The sequence below is a fragment of the Haliotis cracherodii genome, unplaced genomic scaffold (assembly GCF_022045235.1).
Source record: "Haliotis cracherodii isolate W230 unplaced genomic scaffold, xgHalCrac1.p SCAF_4, whole genome shotgun sequence".
NCBI classification, from domain to species: Eukaryota; Metazoa; Mollusca; class Gastropoda; order Lepetellida; family Haliotidae; genus Haliotis; species Haliotis cracherodii.
Window position 1 is genome coordinate 23,106,243 of NW_027266297.1, and position 16,683 is coordinate 23,122,925.

Here is a 16,683-nt window from a genome sequence, read left to right on the forward strand (position 1 = left end):
AAGGGAAAATGGTTTATATATATCGATCTATGTAGCGATGATGTGGTATGGAAAATATTATTTGATTATATGCGGTATGAGTAAATGTATTTGTTACAAATCATGTAGGGCCTTAGAACTTGGTTATAATTGTACAATTTCTGTGTCAATGAAATTTTATTTCATACAATAAAGCATTAATATTGATGCTACATTACTCGTCAAGCGGAACTCCCATTCACTGCGCACCTGCTATAATCAGGTCTTTTCCGTCGCCGCCATTGCCGAGGGTTAGTGCATATCGTTGGCGTCAAGACATATTATCAAAATAAACCACAAATAAAGAGATTTTTTAGAACTATAATGTCCAGCCATATTAAACAATTAAAGTCAAAACCACTGTGTAGATATTATCAAGTAGATGCTTCGTTATGCGAGAGATATGCCGTGGATTATGACGAACTCTTCATGCCTTTGCACATGTTTATCATTAGTTTAGGAAGAGCAAAGAACAACTTGCGTCAAGTCTGCAAGGGCTAAGTTCTCAAGTGGGCCACATGTAGTTGGGTAAAGTCATATGTAGAGTAATAATCAGTGCCTATTCATTATTTTAGAAATAAATCGGGAATGTTTTCAATGACAGGTCTCAAATGCGCTGAAAATACACCAGTTAGCGATGTTTTGTTTGCAGGCCCTAAATATCTGGATATACAGTGGCAGCAAGTCAAAATTGCCAAGCGTCAGAAGTATCATAGAAATCTTGAGTAAAAAGCACCCATATTGAAAAGGACATGTTTTAATGTATAAAAACTATATGAGTTCACTTTTTCGGAGCTAGTACAAATTCATGCAGACAAGTACTAATGTTCAATTTTCTCCATTGTGTTAACATTACAAGGGCATATTTTTGTTACCAAGTAAAGCTTTTGAGTTTAGTTCTCACCATGTCAATGATGTGAAATTATGGCATAGTTGATAATAAAATCCTTAGTGTGATTTACAAATCCTTATCTGATGTATTGAATGGTGTCATCAACTGTCATCAACTTCACATACATGAAAACAATCCTCACTTTCATAACACACTTTAAGAATTATCTAATCCCTGTGGAGATCTGGGTTAGAAATGGCCTTCAGTAACCCAAGCTTGTTGGAAGTGGCGACTAACATGATATGGTGGTCAGACTAGCTGACTTGGTTGATGCATGTCATATCCAAATTGTGTGGATTGATGCTCATGATATCAATCACTGGATTGTCTGGTCCAAATATTTTTTACACACCCGATTTTTATATAGCTGAAATATTGCTTAGAGAAGTGTTAAACAAACGTCATGTGCACACCAGTGGATAGAATGCAGTCTACTTTATACAGTCATTACTACAGTGCAGTACCTTGTCTTTAAGCCAAGTAATTCCAATGTGATAATTAACTTTCCAACCTCAGCTCTGGCTAATATTTGTGGCATCTAGTAATAAAACAATAAATAGATACAGATACGTTGAAATTGTGCAGATGCATTTGTGAAAATCAGGTGTCCTTTATCATTGGGATGATTCTAATATTTATGTCAGTACGCTTTTGGGTACAGGGTACCTGTGAAACATGTATTTACGCACCTGTCAGCCTCACCCACAATACTGGTGACCATAGGGATTGCTTCTGTGTACATTTACTTGGGCTACTGTCACTGCTCACATACCAGCGTTTAGAATACTGGTAGCTAATCAATGTAACGTGTACATTTGTTGTGCCAAAGCACACTCATAACACATACTACAATTTGGACTGAGCAACGTGTTCATATTGAGGTCACAATGCAGGACTCATTACTTCTGTGCAGATAGATCTCACTGTCACTGATATGTGTTTATATGTATACGGTTCTTAGGTGCTAAGCAATCCACAAGCCCAAAAAAGCTGTATGGATTAGCAAGGTTCTCAATCTAGATAGACAACTTGAAACACGATTGTTTATTATTTGAAATACAATAGGTATTGAATATATACAACTAAAAGTCAATCATGAACATTTTGATATTTCTTGTGTCTATCATGTGTCTATGTTGACTTTTCCATGACCATTTTCACTTCGTTTTTCTTCCCGACCAGTTTGACCAGTACTCTCTTGACTTGCCCACAGTTGATCATTCACAATCCGCTATGAAGTTGCTCCAATATTACTGACTGCAGCTTAAAACAACATTCGCTCACTTATTTGTTCTCTAATTTTGACATGTTCAAGGAAATAACTCTTAATTATTCACAATTAATGATACTGTGATGTATCACGTTACAGCATGTACAGAAGAGGCTCCTTGATTTCAGATTTTAGGTTTAGGTGTTTTGATCAAAGACACATGTAAGTCTTACCTGGGACAGTTATTCAAGTGATTGATATAATTTTGTTGGTTTTCAGATGTATTCGGCTAGCGCTAAAATCATCAAACCCCAAGGGGAGAAACCTGATGACTTTGAGTCATCAATCTCTCAGGTATGTTGTCGATTTCGATTTTATTTATTCAATATTTTAAAATTGCTAACAGGATAGATTACTATTGCCCATAGGCTATATACCATGTATACAGTAATATTTACAAGGTTTTGAAAGTTAATTCATCACTGGTAGTTGATCATGATTCAGTGTCTGATGCATTTATTAAAATTCATCCATTTGTTTCATGGATATAATACATGCAAAATCCCTTCAGAGCATTCATTGACACATATTCTGCTTTCTACAAAATCAGATTTATCATGTGTTGTTCCGTAAATTAAACATAAAGTAAATTCTGAAAATATGAATCCTACTTGATTCAATGATTTCTTTGAATGTTTTCTGTGTTGGAAATGCTTTCATGCTTGGTTTCTAACACTGCCAATTGTTTCTTGTTCTGTATAACAGGCTCTGCTTGAGCTGGAGATGAACAGTGACCTGAAGGCCCAACTTAGGGAACTCTTCATCACTGGAGCCAAGGTAAAGGCTTTCAACATCATGTCATGTCCTAATTCATTCCTTAAAACATGTAACATGTCTTGGCGTAATTAATTTTGGTAATTAAGTTTTCCTCTTAAAGACAGTATCAACATTGTTTTGGTCTTTTGCAAGCACGCGGAAAAGAGTTGATAGCAAGCCTTCATTACTTACACCCAAAGATTAGCATGTCTGTATGTCCATCCATATTGGTATGACTAGTGGAAGGGTGGTAGGGCAGCTTGTTTTTACCCAACATCTGGTCATGTTACATAGTCCAAGTCTGAAACTGTTGCATAATTATTTTTATCTCATTGTGTTGACACTCGCTGTATTTGCCTGTATGTGCTTTGTGAATGTACTGGAGTTTGATATATCTGTCCATGTTGATTCATCCAGGAAATAGATGTCCAGGGCAAGAAGGCTATCATCATCTTTGTGCCAGTGCCGCAGCTGAGACAGTACCAGAAGATCCAGACCCGCCTTGTCAGAGAGCTGGAGAAGAAATTCAGTGGCAAACATGTTGTTTTCATTGCCCAGGTTTGTCTTTACTGTACAGCTATCATTCATATTTACGGAAAATTGGGATATGGACTTTTTAGCATATAATTTACTTTTCTTTGAATTGTTCCCTGTGTTGCTGGTCAGTGTACGTCTTAAGGGCCTGATGCTTGTTGCAAGAGACACTTGAAATGTGGTTTGGAGGGTTACAATGTGTGACCATGCTGATGAACACACCCTGAGGGTGTGGGTCCTGTTCATCCTATAAACAGTGTTTGCATGGTTAGGACATTTCTATATATAGTCTGCCATGGTAATCTGGAATGTGACTGACTGCAACACAAGAATCTGTGCTTTCCACAAAAAGGGTATCTAACATGTTTCTTGTCCCTTTGAATCGTAGAAAATTGCGCCGCGATTCGCTGTGAAGAGTTGCGTCCCTTGGGCACGCCAGAAACCTATGATTGTGGGTTCGAATCCTGGTTCGCCCCAATTATGTTTCTAGGTTTGTCAGCACCATACCCGAGCTCGTAGGTTTTACCGAAGTGGTAAATGTCTGAGACCTGCATCACTTCGGGCTTTCCTCCCACATGAAGCTGACACACCGCGTTATAACTGGAATACTGTTAAAAGCGGCGTTAAACACAACTCACTCACTCACTCACTCACTCACTCACTCACTCACTCACTCACTCACTCACTCAGAAAATTGCCACTTTGAATTTCTTCTGACAAGTACTATTCTGTTCAAAACAGTAGTGAACCCAACTTACTTGCTCACTTTTTGGGATATTCATTGCAGTGAATTGACTGAAGTCCTGTTTAACTGAAACAGGGCTGTGTTTGGTGTAGATATATTACAGTTTATCATAGTTTAGAAATGCTTTCAATCAGAGTTCATGTATCTAATCCTGTTTCAGAGGAGGATATTGCCAAAGCCTACCCGAAAGAATAAGGGAAAGCTGAAGCAGAAGCGACCAAGGAGGTGAGATGCTTTTGAGTTCAATAAGTTGAGAGCACATGGTTGAAGGTTTCCAGCATGTTTACTATCATAATGACCCACCTAGAAATAGTTTTGCATCCGAGTACATTTGGAATTGCCTTAGAAAATCCATACATTTTCTGGAATTTTCTCAATTGCAATGAGTGAAAATTTGGAAGAGACATTAGACCAAGCGCAGGGAGTTGGCACATTGCCCATCCACATATAGCACTGACTACATTGAGACTGAGACTGAAATGGGAACCAGTCCATGAAGCATAGTGCTTCTAATTTGACAAAAGTGGCTAAATATAGAAGAATATATCTCATCAGCAATATAACCATAATTTAAGTGTCACTGTTGGATAAACGTCGCTATATAAGTGCAATAATCTTGGACGCGACGTTAAACCCCATTTCACCTCACCTCACTGTTGGATAAACTCTCAAATGCAACTAGAGTCATAACCTTGCTTCAGTAGTATATAATTGCGATTTCTAATCCAAGTCTATTTGTTCAGTTTTGCTATTTTTCTGCTTGGTGGGTAGTCCGTTGGTCATCCATATGCTTGATGTGATCGATATCATTTTTGCTGTTCAGCTGCTGTTGTCAGTATGAACAACAATTTCCTGTATGCAGGATATGTTTGCTTGATTATCTCCCTTGGTATTCAGCCGTACCCTGACAGCAGTACACGACAGTATCTTGGAGGATCTCTGCTTCCCTGCTGAGATTGTCGGCAAGAGGATCCGGATCAAGCTGGATGGCTCCAGACTCATCAAGGTTCACCTTGACAAGAACCAGCAGACTAACATTGAACACAAGGTAAACCTCCCTCAGTTCCTTCTGCCTGTGGGGATTTGATTCCGGGGTAGAATAGGTCTTCAACAACCAATGCTTGCGGTAAAAGGTGAATATGCTTGTCGTAAAAGGTGTCTAACGGGATCGGGTGGTCAGGCTCGCTGACTTGGTTGATGCATGTCATCGATCCCAATTGAGTGGATCGATGCTCATGATATTAATCACTGGATTATCTGGTCCAGACTCGATTATTTACAGACCGCCGTCATATAGCTGGAATATTGCTGAGTGCGGCGTTAAACAACAAACCAACCAACCAACTGTGGGGATTTGGGGACAGAATAGGTCTCCAGTACAATGATGTTTGTAAGATGAGGTTTATGGAAGTTACAATGGGGGACCTAGCAGTTTAGTGTCTTGACACTGGCACAGGGTGGATCATTATTCATGTAAACCCAAACTGGATTGTGTTGTCCAGACTCAGAATTGTTTACCGACTACTCTGGTATTGCTGGAATAGTGCTGACTGGCATAAAACAGCAGTCACTCATCCTGTTCATTCATTACAATGGCAAAAACAGTAATTTTCAGAGACACAATATTTTGTCCACATATGCTGGTCAAAGAAAAAATGATTTTTAAATGGTAAGGCTGCTATTCATATAGTTTTGGTTTACATATCATTATGATAGCGATTGATAATTATGCCATGGTTGTACATGTTCCAAAATCTCTGTCTTTATTGGGAGACAGCATAGGTATCCATTAGTTGGCAAGGTTGGACAGTATTTGGATTCTGGCTCAACTTTAAGATGTTGCTGGCTGAATCAAGCTGACTTGTCTATTTCAGTCTTTCCTTTGGTAATATATGGACTCCATTTGACAAAGCGATCATAGCAAGACAACTATCAATTCTCATATGCTTTACCTTTGATATGAGACAGTAATAGCCCAGCAATCGCTTTTATGAAGGAGGCCATGAATGGCAAATGTTATTGATCTCTATACCAGTGGTGTATAATATTTGACCAAGATCTATCTTTCTGTTGCAGATGGAGACTTTCACAGCAGTTTACAAGAAGTTGACTGGCAAAGATGTGAACTTTGAATTCCCAGAATATGTGCTGTGAGATATAAAAAAAATGTATAAACTTGGGAAGTAAAGCAAATTGTTTTTGTTTTCTGTTGCTGTATGGTCCATTATGCCAATGCTGACTGTTTGATAGTAGTAAAGCCCAAGAAAGGATGAAATTACATATAACACATGGATTTGCAATCTAGTATGGTACAAAAGTCTTAGAGATATTTACTGTGTTCAAAGGTGGTTGCTCTGTTGTACTCCTTTTGGGTGTAGATGCCATGGTACACAGAAATGACTGAGTGTGTAAAATGTCCTAAAGATGATAGCGCAGCCTTTATTATGTACATTTTGAACTGCCCATTTACATCCATCCATTACATGCTGATAAGAAAGTTCACCTGACGCGACAACCTATGGAGAGATGTGTGACTGATAGTAAAAGATCCTATAATGATGAGTGAGTTGGGTTTAAACTGAACAGTATTCCAGTTATGAATAGTGAAACCAACGTGGTTGGTGCTGAAAAACCTAGAAACATAAGGGGGGGGGGGGCAAACCGGGATTTGAACGTACAAACAGCTTTGTGACGTGCCCAAGGGACGCAACTATGCACAGCGAATTGCAGCACCTAAGACAACGACTGGGTCACCCGTTGTCTCTTCTCTCCTCTCTCTCTCCCCCCCCCCCCCCCCCCCCCATACTGAAGAGATAGGAAAACAAACTGAATATTCAATAGAGCAAATTGACCATGCAACAATGAAAAAGGATATTGAGCAGGAAAGGTAAACAAAACTTGTCCAGGTAACTCTTAACGACAGGTTTAACGGGGCAGTCGGATACGTTCCCGCTTTGTCTCGACGCCTGTCTGTCATGTCCAGTGGTCAATATTATGATCAACGTCCCGTTAAGTTGTTTGTTGTTGAACGCCGCACTCAGCAATATTCCAGCTATATGACGGCGGTCTAAATAATCGAGTCTGGACGGGCAATCCTGTGATTGACATCATGAGCATTGGTCCATTTAATTGGGTTACGATGACATGCATCAACCAATCCAGCGAGCCTGACCACCCCGTCCCGTTAGTCGCCTCTTACGACAAGCATAGTGGCTATTTACAGTATGGGTTGCTGAAGAACCATTCTACTCATGATCTTCAAGGGTCTCCAGTAAAGTATTACGCTGCCAATGTATACCTATATCAGTAAAACGTCGGTTAGTTCTTGCACAGTACAGGTGAAAGAAAGCCAAGTATTGTAGCCATCTTGTTGGTGCTTATCAATACAATGAGAACTGAAGAAAAAGCTTATATAAGGTGTGTACTAATTGCACACATCGCTGCATTTTGCAGAGTTGATATATCTTGAAATACTGTGAAGATCTCGCTACTCGCCACCGGTACTGCTTTGTGCAGCGGTAGCGAGCGCTAAGATCTGATTTTAATAGATTGAGGCGGCCTTAAACCAAACTCACTTGCTTCTGTGTGTCATTTAATATAACATCATATGTAAACTACGGTTATAACGAACTCAAAGGGACCACTAATTTTAGTTCGTTATAACCGCAATTCGTTATAAACATATATACAGAATATATACAACAAATGGCTTGGACAAAAAAACAGTTCATTATATCCACCAGTTCGTTATAAGCGTGTTCGTTATAAACGTAGTTTACTGTGTAGATAGATCGACAAATAGATGGATAGATATTGTACATATATCACGGCATGCCCAACATTCGCCGTAAGGTGTTATATAAATGCCACTGATGAACGAGAACAGTAAGCTATTACGTACGACAAAGTTCTGTGCCGCGACGTAAGCCTGTTTGTATGTAGACCTACTTATTCATATTGAATAATCAGTAATGTAATACTGCCAGTTACGCAAAGTTGACCATTCGTTTAATACCAAGCTACGAAGATAGCTACTGACTAAGGAATATGTCGGGTCGTTGTGGCTCCAAGAGTATATACACCGATCTCTGGCACACATATATATTATTCAAATGTTAATATTAATACACCTTTTAGATTTATTAGCTCCTCATAAATTATCTTATGGATTCCTTGATACAGACAGGTTGCATACACAGCCCATGCTTCATTGCCATTGGAGGGCTGACTGAAATATATATTAAAAAGGAAAATATACTGAAAAAGATATTCTACAGACAATCCCGTCCCAAGGACATTCCACAAAAAGCCCCCCTGTCCCAAGGATATTCTACAGAAAACCTATATGTCCCAGGGATGTTCTATAGAATGTCCCTCACTGGAAATATATTTTTCCTTTGAACACAGCCTGCATAACACTTACTACAATGCTTATTACAATCCGATCCCTATCGTAAAGGCAAATATACCGAGGTGGCCTCTACCCTGGTGACGACTGAGGGCAACAACGCGTGTGGGTGAGCATCTACTTAGGCATCAGGCACCACCGTCACCCCCATAAATGACACATTTTAAACATACAGATATAATATCTGACCGATCGTACTCGGCGATGTCCCGATCTTGTTATAGCTGAAGTGGCTTTACAATGGATGATTCACGTTCACGAGATTAAGTCATTAATTTATTTGTGACACATCTAATTGCTCCTTGGGGTTGCCCCCATCATGCAGTTACCTAATGCATCCACGCACCAATAATTCTACTGGAGGTCATAGTGTCGAGGTTTCCTATATATAAGCAAACAACACATTAGTAAAGCCAACTGCTTATACTAAGAACAGAAGAAAATGGCCTCTGTCACGAATGCTGTGGCCCTTGTGTTCCTGTTAATGACCGCTCAAGCCTACTGTGATTCAGGTAAGCCCACCCATGTTAAAATTCCTACAATATATGTATCTTAAACGTCAAGGAATCCTGTAGACAAATATTGTATCATTCATCCAATGAAGCAAAATAATAGTCTAGTGTGCATCTTGTAAACCGTGTGATCGGGACACCTGCTAACATGTTTTTTCATGTAACTTAAACCTAAAAGAGTCCCGACAAGTACTTGATTACGTTCTACTAAATATAAGCGACTAACTATTTCCATAGTCATAAAATATATCTGCTAAAAGCAGAGTCCATTGTACGATTCCGACTATAACATGAGCATGTGTTTATGAGTGAGTGGGTGAGTAGTGTTTAACGCCGCTTATAACAGTATTCCAGTGATATGACGGCGTGGCATCTTAATGTGGGAGGTAAGCCCGAAGTGATGCAGGTCTCAGACGTTAACCACTTAGGTGAAAACCACGAGCACAGGTATGGTGCTGACAAACCTAGAAACATAGTCGTCACTGATGTGTCAGATTTGGGAATGTCCTCCATATGTCTTCCATAAAACTTTTTGAAGTTGTGGTCCGTGTTTACATGAATCATTCGCCATATATTCTTTTTACCTCTACAGGATTTGTAAGGGAAATAAGAAGGATAATGTTTTCCAAACAACTGTTTCCTTCGTCATCCAAGGGACCAATCAGCAGCCTCTTCCTTCTCCGCATATGGTGCCAGTACTTGCAGGACCTTGGATTACAGATACCGTCAGTGTGCTTTACCTGAAATCTCCGCTGGACCTATCCAGGATGTGTAAGAGGAAGGAAGGAACCGGTCTGTAATCGTTGTAATATACCCAAATTAGCTGGCAGCCTATATTTCATCCGCATTTGGTGCAAGTACTTGACGACAGGTGAATACAGATATCATATCCTGCTTTGACTGAACTACGAAGTTTATGAAGATACATGTAACATGGCTGCATAAAGAGGATGTTCCATGCAATTTTCCCTTTTTAGTGTCATTTAGTTATTCACATTTGTAATCGTCCCCTCACATGTAAACCATAATGTATGTTACACACATATTTCTATAATAAAGATAATTTTACAATTTTTAATATCACAAGCGTTATTTTATGTTCTTTAACTTCTTTTGAGTAGCATACATTACAAACATTATATCGATAAGTACATAATATATACTAGCGGAAAAAGTTCCCGTGTACCACTGATGACTGTGGGAAATAATAACTAAACGCAAACAAAGAAAGATCTTGAAACAGAACAATATATTGATGTCCATGAAACATGAATTGATAATGGCAGTATCCACACATGTCTTCTGTAAAGGTCATCTCAAGTTGAAAGTGGCGTGGGGTCATTTGTCATTTCACAAGTCAGTATCGGCTATGACCACCATTAGCAGTGACAGACCGCCGTCATATAGCTGGTATATTGCTGATGCGGCATTAAACAACAAACAAACAAATAGCAGTGACACAAGCTTGACAACGGCGCCTCACTGACGACACAAGATGGTTGAGGGAGGCTTGTGGGATGTCTCTTCAGATCTGGACCAAAGCCTGTCGCAGCCGGATCAACATCAACGGCTTATTTGGCGTAAACGACGTTTGAGTTCACCCACCCATGTTTCATTGGCGACGACAGGCCAGCAGCCCAAGGAAGTGTGTGTGTGTGTGTGTGTGTGTGTGTGTGTGTGTGTGTGTGTGTGTGTGTGTGTGTGTGCTCTCTGTTGTCCAATGAAGCCTGTGACCACACGTGCAGGTGGAAGCGGGTATTGTCCAGCTGTAAATAAAAGATACAGAAGCCATATGCATAATCATAAGAAATATCTGTAAGAAGCAGGGCCCTTTGTACGATTCCGACTATATAATGAGCGTATGTTTATGAATCACGATCAAACAGTGGTGATGATTCGAGGTTTTCGCGAACAGGTGAGAGTACCCTGTCCCACCGGCACCCGTATAGCGATGGGGCTGGAGGACGCGATGACGTCACGGTACCATAACCTGTAAAATTGCCATCGATGACCACAAGATGGGTCCCGTAGTGTGCACGCGTCAGTGTAACGTTCCATAAAAACTGACGTCGATAAACACGCTGACGGCCCTTACTGCTGGCAAGATGAAACTTGAACCTTTGACTTTGTCTTGACCATGCCAGGCGTGCAAATTATAGGTACAGCTGGACGTGGTCGGGTGTTATTCACATTCAACAATCGGACGTAATGTCAGGGATGCCGCCTGCTGTCAAAGGTCGCTCAGAATCAAAGTAGAGACAATTTATGGACTTCTTAATATACTGTAAAGGCGACGTTTCGGTAGAGATCCTTATACCGTTGTCAATCACGACTTGAAGTTCTTATCCATAATTTGTCTCCATTTTGTCATCCGTCAACTTCTAAATAATGCCTATAAAACAATTCGTTCTGTATCTATCGCCGTCCTAATTAGAAGTAATTTGGAGTATTCCATGACGACAGTACATATTGCTTTAACCATATCCTCTGTGTGACAACTGGCAAAATTGGAGTGTGTGACAAATGGCGTGTGTAACTAATGGAGGGAACATTTACGAGGCTTAGCCGTCAACAAAGTTGCTTTTCACAGTTAAAACACTTCAACGATTTACTGTTTAAATTGACTCGGCCCTACGTCTTCTGTGAATGAGACGAATCGGATGCACGTGCAATCCAGTGATTGACATCATGAGCATCGATGTACGGGATTGGGATACGATGACATGCATCTCTCTCTCTCTCTCTATCTCTCTGATACGATGACACAGATAGGCGAGAGTTGACCCTTGTTCATGAACGCACGCACGCATGCACGCACACCATCCGATCCCTATGTGACAAGCACGGGTACACGGGTCTCCTCTTCCCTGCTGACGAATAACGGCAACGTTTGGTTCTGAACGTCTACAATGGCATAAATCAGTTTGCGTCACCACCGTCATAACAAATGGAAGCCCCTGTACGTGTAATAGATTCAGTCCATGACATTTACGACAGCAGTTTAATGTACAGATCTGATTACAGTCGGTATGCAGAACAATGGATTAAACGTGTTTACGTCACAAGAGATTAATTTAGATGTGGCACATCTACATTGTAATTCCCTCTAAGGGTTAACCCTGCAACACGATCCCACCCTACCCTGTCACACAAGTTTTCTTCACGGATGTTGTGTCGTCTTTAATCAATCATTCGACGCCCTCGGCTAATAAAAGAAAACCATCCACGCACTACTCTTTTTATCGTGGTTTATAGGGTAGTGGCTTCCTGTATCCTTATATATATATATACATATATATATATATATATATATATATATATATATATATATATATATATATATATATATATATATATATATCAGCAAACTAAATTACCTTCTCATTAAGTAAAGCCAACTGCTTACTAAGGACAGAAGACGATGGCCTCCGTCAGGTATACTTTGACTCTTCTGTTCCTGTTAATGACCGTTCAAGCCTACTGTTATTCAAGTAAGTCCTATCAATGTTCCAAAATCTAGAATGTTTGTTTATGTATCTTAACCTTCAAGGAAGAATGTTTGTTTATGTATCTTAACCTTCAAGGAATCCCGTAGAGAAATGTTTAATCATTGATCTAAGAAAGCAACAGTGTACGAGTGCATCTCGTTAACCATTTAATCTGGACACCACCAAGAATGTTCGTTAATGTAACTTAAACTTAATTCGTAGCCAAGTAATTGACGGCGGTTTTTTAAGCAATAGTTGGAGGGTTTGTTGTTCAGCGCCGCACTCAGCAATATTCCAGATATACAACGGCGGTCTTTAAATAATCGAGTCTGGACCAGACAATTCGGATCGATGACATGCATCAGCCAAGTCAGCGAGCCTGACCACCCGATCCCGTTAGTCGCCTCTTACAACAAGCATAGTCGCCTTTTATGGCAAGCATGGGTTGCTGAAGACCTATTCTACCCCGGATCTTCAAGGGTCTAAAAGCAATACTACTGTCTAACGTGCAGTTATTTAATCCCTATGGGGAGGTGGGGTTAAAGCGGTTCGCTTGTAACGGCGAAGATTCGGGTTCGATTCCCCAAATGGTTACAATGCGTGAAGCCCATTTCTGGTGTTTCCCGCCGTAATATTGCTGGAACATTGCTAAAAGCGGCGTAAAACCATACTCATTCACTCACTTCACCCCTGTAATTCAGACACCTCCTTTTCAGCCTCAATCTGGTGAGTGAGGTTTTAAGCCTCGAGACTAAATTCACTGAATATCAGTGCAGATAATCAACACGTGTGTCGAGCGAACGATAGCAAACGACTTTTGATGTTTCCTTGCCATGAAGAGGGTCATGAAAAATGACTTTAGGGAGGGTTATGTACACGGGGAGAGAGAAGCGTCTTCCTTAGGATATCCGGATTAACACAACATAATACAATTAAGACAACATAATACAGATTTTGTACATCCAAACCTTTCGAGGTTTCCGGTCCAGATGTAACGGTCTTCTCGTTGTCTCGGCAGTTGTATGGCGAGAAAGTTGGTGCAACTCCGCTTTGATAGTATTTCAGTTAAATCATGACGTGACAGCTTCACGGGGAACAAAACCCCACGTGACATACATGTACTTCGTGTGTGGGCATGGTGCCGACAAACCAAAACTCGGGTTTCACGGGTATGTTTACCTTAGCTTTGAAAGAATAGTTAGTAATGCATCTTAATGAATCCAAATAAATATATCTGAATGAAACGATTGCAGTTGTGATGTTTGTGATGTATTCATACAAATAAAAGCAAACAAATCCTTTTCATAATCATAAGACATCTTCGCTCAACCAGTATTATACGGTATTCGACGTAATAAGCGCCCCCTTTTTAACAAGCGCTTACGGCGATATTTGCGAATATATTGGCTCGTAAACACTCCCAATTAGCACCCCTTCCGATTGATCAATGTACACAAGACTCATTTATTCGCGTATAATACGCACTCGTGTGTTATATGCACCCTTAATTATTGGCAATTAAATCCTGGAAAAATATATCTGTCGTACATAAACATGTCAGGCTGTCAGCATAAACCACGGGTTTTTTTTCGACAAAATAATATTCTAATAAGAGCCCCCTATTTCTAATTTTGAGAGCGCCCTGGGCCCTTATTACGTCGAATACGGTAATTCATATCTATGATGATTGCCTGCTCGAACTTGACATTGTTGCAAATGGTCTGTTACATTGTTGCAAAAGGTCTGTTACATTGTTGCAAAAGGTTTGTTACATTGTTGCAAATGGTCTGTTACATTGTTGGCTAGTTATCCAAGACACTGGATAGTACTATCGAGCTATTGGTCTGGCGGACCGGCTGCAGATGTAGTTATGTCATGCACAGTGCCTTTTCAATCTAATATAAATGAGATATTCTACTCCTATACAATGCCATGGTACGGGAAACTCTGACGACACATCTATCGGAGGTCGCGACAGGTGAATTTTCCAAATCAGCCTGGAGGCTTCTCAGTTCTGCGAACGAGTGAGCGAAGCAGTCAGAACAGCATATCTGATTTCTGTATTTAGAACTCAACCTACATTTTTAACCAATCAGACGGTCGGATTATCCTGACAAAATAGACACTTAATGATTAAGAACTCAAGGCTAAATGCCTCTTCATGACACGCCCACACAGGCTTTCATTGGTCAAAGGAAACGAACCACACCGACCAGATCCGATGCAGATAGTTAAGATAATTTGTCGTGGATATGTTTAACACCTTGTTGTTTCTGAGCGCCAAGATATTTGTGGTCTGTATATTTATTACGTCCTAGTCGAAGTTGCAAACCAATGAAGCGATTCATGTTAGAAAACTGAGTGGCTTAAGAACCGACGTATCATTCATTTAGACTGGGCGTCAAGGTTCACTCAGGGTTTGCCTGATGTGTGGCTATATCTTCAAGCAGGGAGTTATCGTATCGGCGTAAAAGATCTGATTTTATTGAGATTAAGTACCTACTGCTTCATTCCCAGAATCAGGGGCGGTCGGGTAGCCTAGTGGTTAAAGCGTTCGCTCGTCACGCCGAAGACCCGGGTTCGATTCCCGACATGGGTACTACGTATGAAGCCCATTTCTGGTGTCCCCCGCCGTCATATTGCTAGAATATTGCTAAAAGCGGCGTAAACCATACTCACTCATTCCAAGAATCCTCTTCCTGGGTATATGTGATGTGTCAGTGTGGTCAGTATTCACATGATTCGTTGACGATGGTTTTCTTGACTTTTCCAGGATATTCAAAAAGAATGCTGGTGAACTCTTCTCAACGATTGAATCCTTGGTCAAAAAGAATGCTGATGAACTCTTTTCAACGATTGAATCCTTGGTCAAAAAGAATGATGGTGAACACTTCTGAACGATTGAATCCTTGGTCTGGTCATGCTAGGGGCTTTGCTGGCAGCCTAATCCTTCTCCGACTATGGTGCCAGTACTTTAAGGACATGGGAATACAGATATCTTCAGTCTGCTTTGACTGAACTCGCCCCTGAAAGATGTGAAGATCATAAAGATACATGTAATGGTTATATAAAGTGGATGTTTCATGCAACGTTCTCATATTCCTGTCATCCAGTTCAATGTGTATTTGTAATCCTACTCTCACGTGTAAAACATAAAGGCCAGGGTATGATGGGAGCCTTTTTGGCCAAAGTGATCTAAATAATTTAAGAAATGAAGAAAACATTTAGAAATCGTCATGAAAGTGCATCTTTTGAGAATTTGAACACTTGCACGTTTTGGACTAGTAACAATTCTAAATGTATAGGTAAGGCTAAAATGTGCGAGAAAGACTGATCTAAGCCTGAGTACCGCAGGTACGGAAGCTCACCTTTATTTGAGGGGTGACATTTAGGAGGTTTTTGTTTTGTATTTGTTTGTTGTTTTAATCCTGCACTCAGCAATATTCCAGTTGTATGACGGCGGTCTGTAAATAATCGAGTATGGACCAGACAATCCAGTGATTGACATCATGAGCATCGATATACGCAATTGGGATACCATGACATACATCGACCAAGTCAGCGAGCCTGACCACCCGATTCCGCTAGTCGCCTCTTACGACAAGCAAAGTCGCCATTTTCGGCAAGCATGGGTTGATGAAGACCTATTCTACCCCGGATGTTCATGGGTCCATTTATGAGGACCAAGATGTTGTAAAAACACAAAATACAATTATAAATAAGATGTATCTTCAAAACATGTTGTAATGTCTTTTTTTAATGTGATCATATTTTGTCATATATGCCCACAAAAGAATTATAGCTAAAACTGTCACGTACGTCCGATGCAATTCCCTTTTTTACTTGTACCATATGTCCCCGTGTTTTTTCAGGTGGACAATTGACTTGCCTTTGCATGTGTTTGTGAAGGGTGCCATCGGTGGAGCAGGATACGCTAACCTTTTCGCGTACACCTGGGCGTCTAAGGCGCCGCAATTCGCTGTGCAGAGTTGAGTCCTTTGGGTACGCCAGAAACCTATGATCGTGTGTTCGAATCTCGGTTTGCCCAGATAATGTTTCT

At 40.4% G+C, this 16,683-nt stretch overlaps 2 protein-coding genes across 2 annotated transcripts; both read left to right on the top strand.

Moving 5' to 3' along the window:
• The first annotated feature begins 185 nt into the window (after positions 1-185).
• Positions 186-6,408, top strand: LOC139479188 (small ribosomal subunit protein eS7-like). The gene is made up of 7 exons (XM_071262018.1): positions 186-269; positions 2,400-2,474; positions 2,886-2,957; positions 3,354-3,494; positions 4,376-4,440; positions 5,113-5,263; positions 6,292-6,408. The coding sequence occupies exons 1-7, from the start codon at positions 186-188 to the stop codon at positions 6,367-6,369; spliced, it is 666 nt and encodes a 221-aa protein (XP_071118119.1). The 3' UTR covers positions 6,370-6,408.
• Positions 6,409-12,556: 6,148 nt separating this feature from the next.
• LOC139479329 (uncharacterized) lies at positions 12,557-15,641 on the top strand. Its single transcript, XM_071262188.1, has 2 exons — positions 12,557-12,626; positions 15,397-15,641. Exons 1-2 carry the CDS (start codon positions 12,557-12,559, stop codon positions 15,639-15,641), a joined length of 315 nt encoding a protein of 104 aa, XP_071118289.1.
• Positions 15,642-16,683: the final 1,042 nt, after the last annotated feature.

Bases quoted from the DNA above. Each gene is read 5' to 3' on its own strand.
- LOC139479329 (XM_071262188.1), top strand. From the start codon at position 12,557: ATGGCCTCCGTCAGGTATACTTTGACTCTTCTGTTCCTGTTAATGACC. The intron at 12,627-15,396 runs GTAAGTCCTATC...TGACTTTTCCAG, and splicing joins TCAAGCCTACTGTTATTCAA to GATATTCAAAAAGAATGCTG.
- LOC139479188 (XM_071262018.1), top strand. From the start codon at position 186: ATGCTACATTACTCGTCAAGCGGAACTCCCATTCACTGCGCACCTGCT. The intron at 2,475-2,885 runs GTATGTTGTCGA...TCTGTATAACAG, and splicing joins TTGAGTCATCAATCTCTCAG to GCTCTGCTTGAGCTGGAGAT. The intron at 5,264-6,291 runs GTAAACCTCCCT...TTTCTGTTGCAG, and splicing joins AGACTAACATTGAACACAAG to ATGGAGACTTTCACAGCAGT.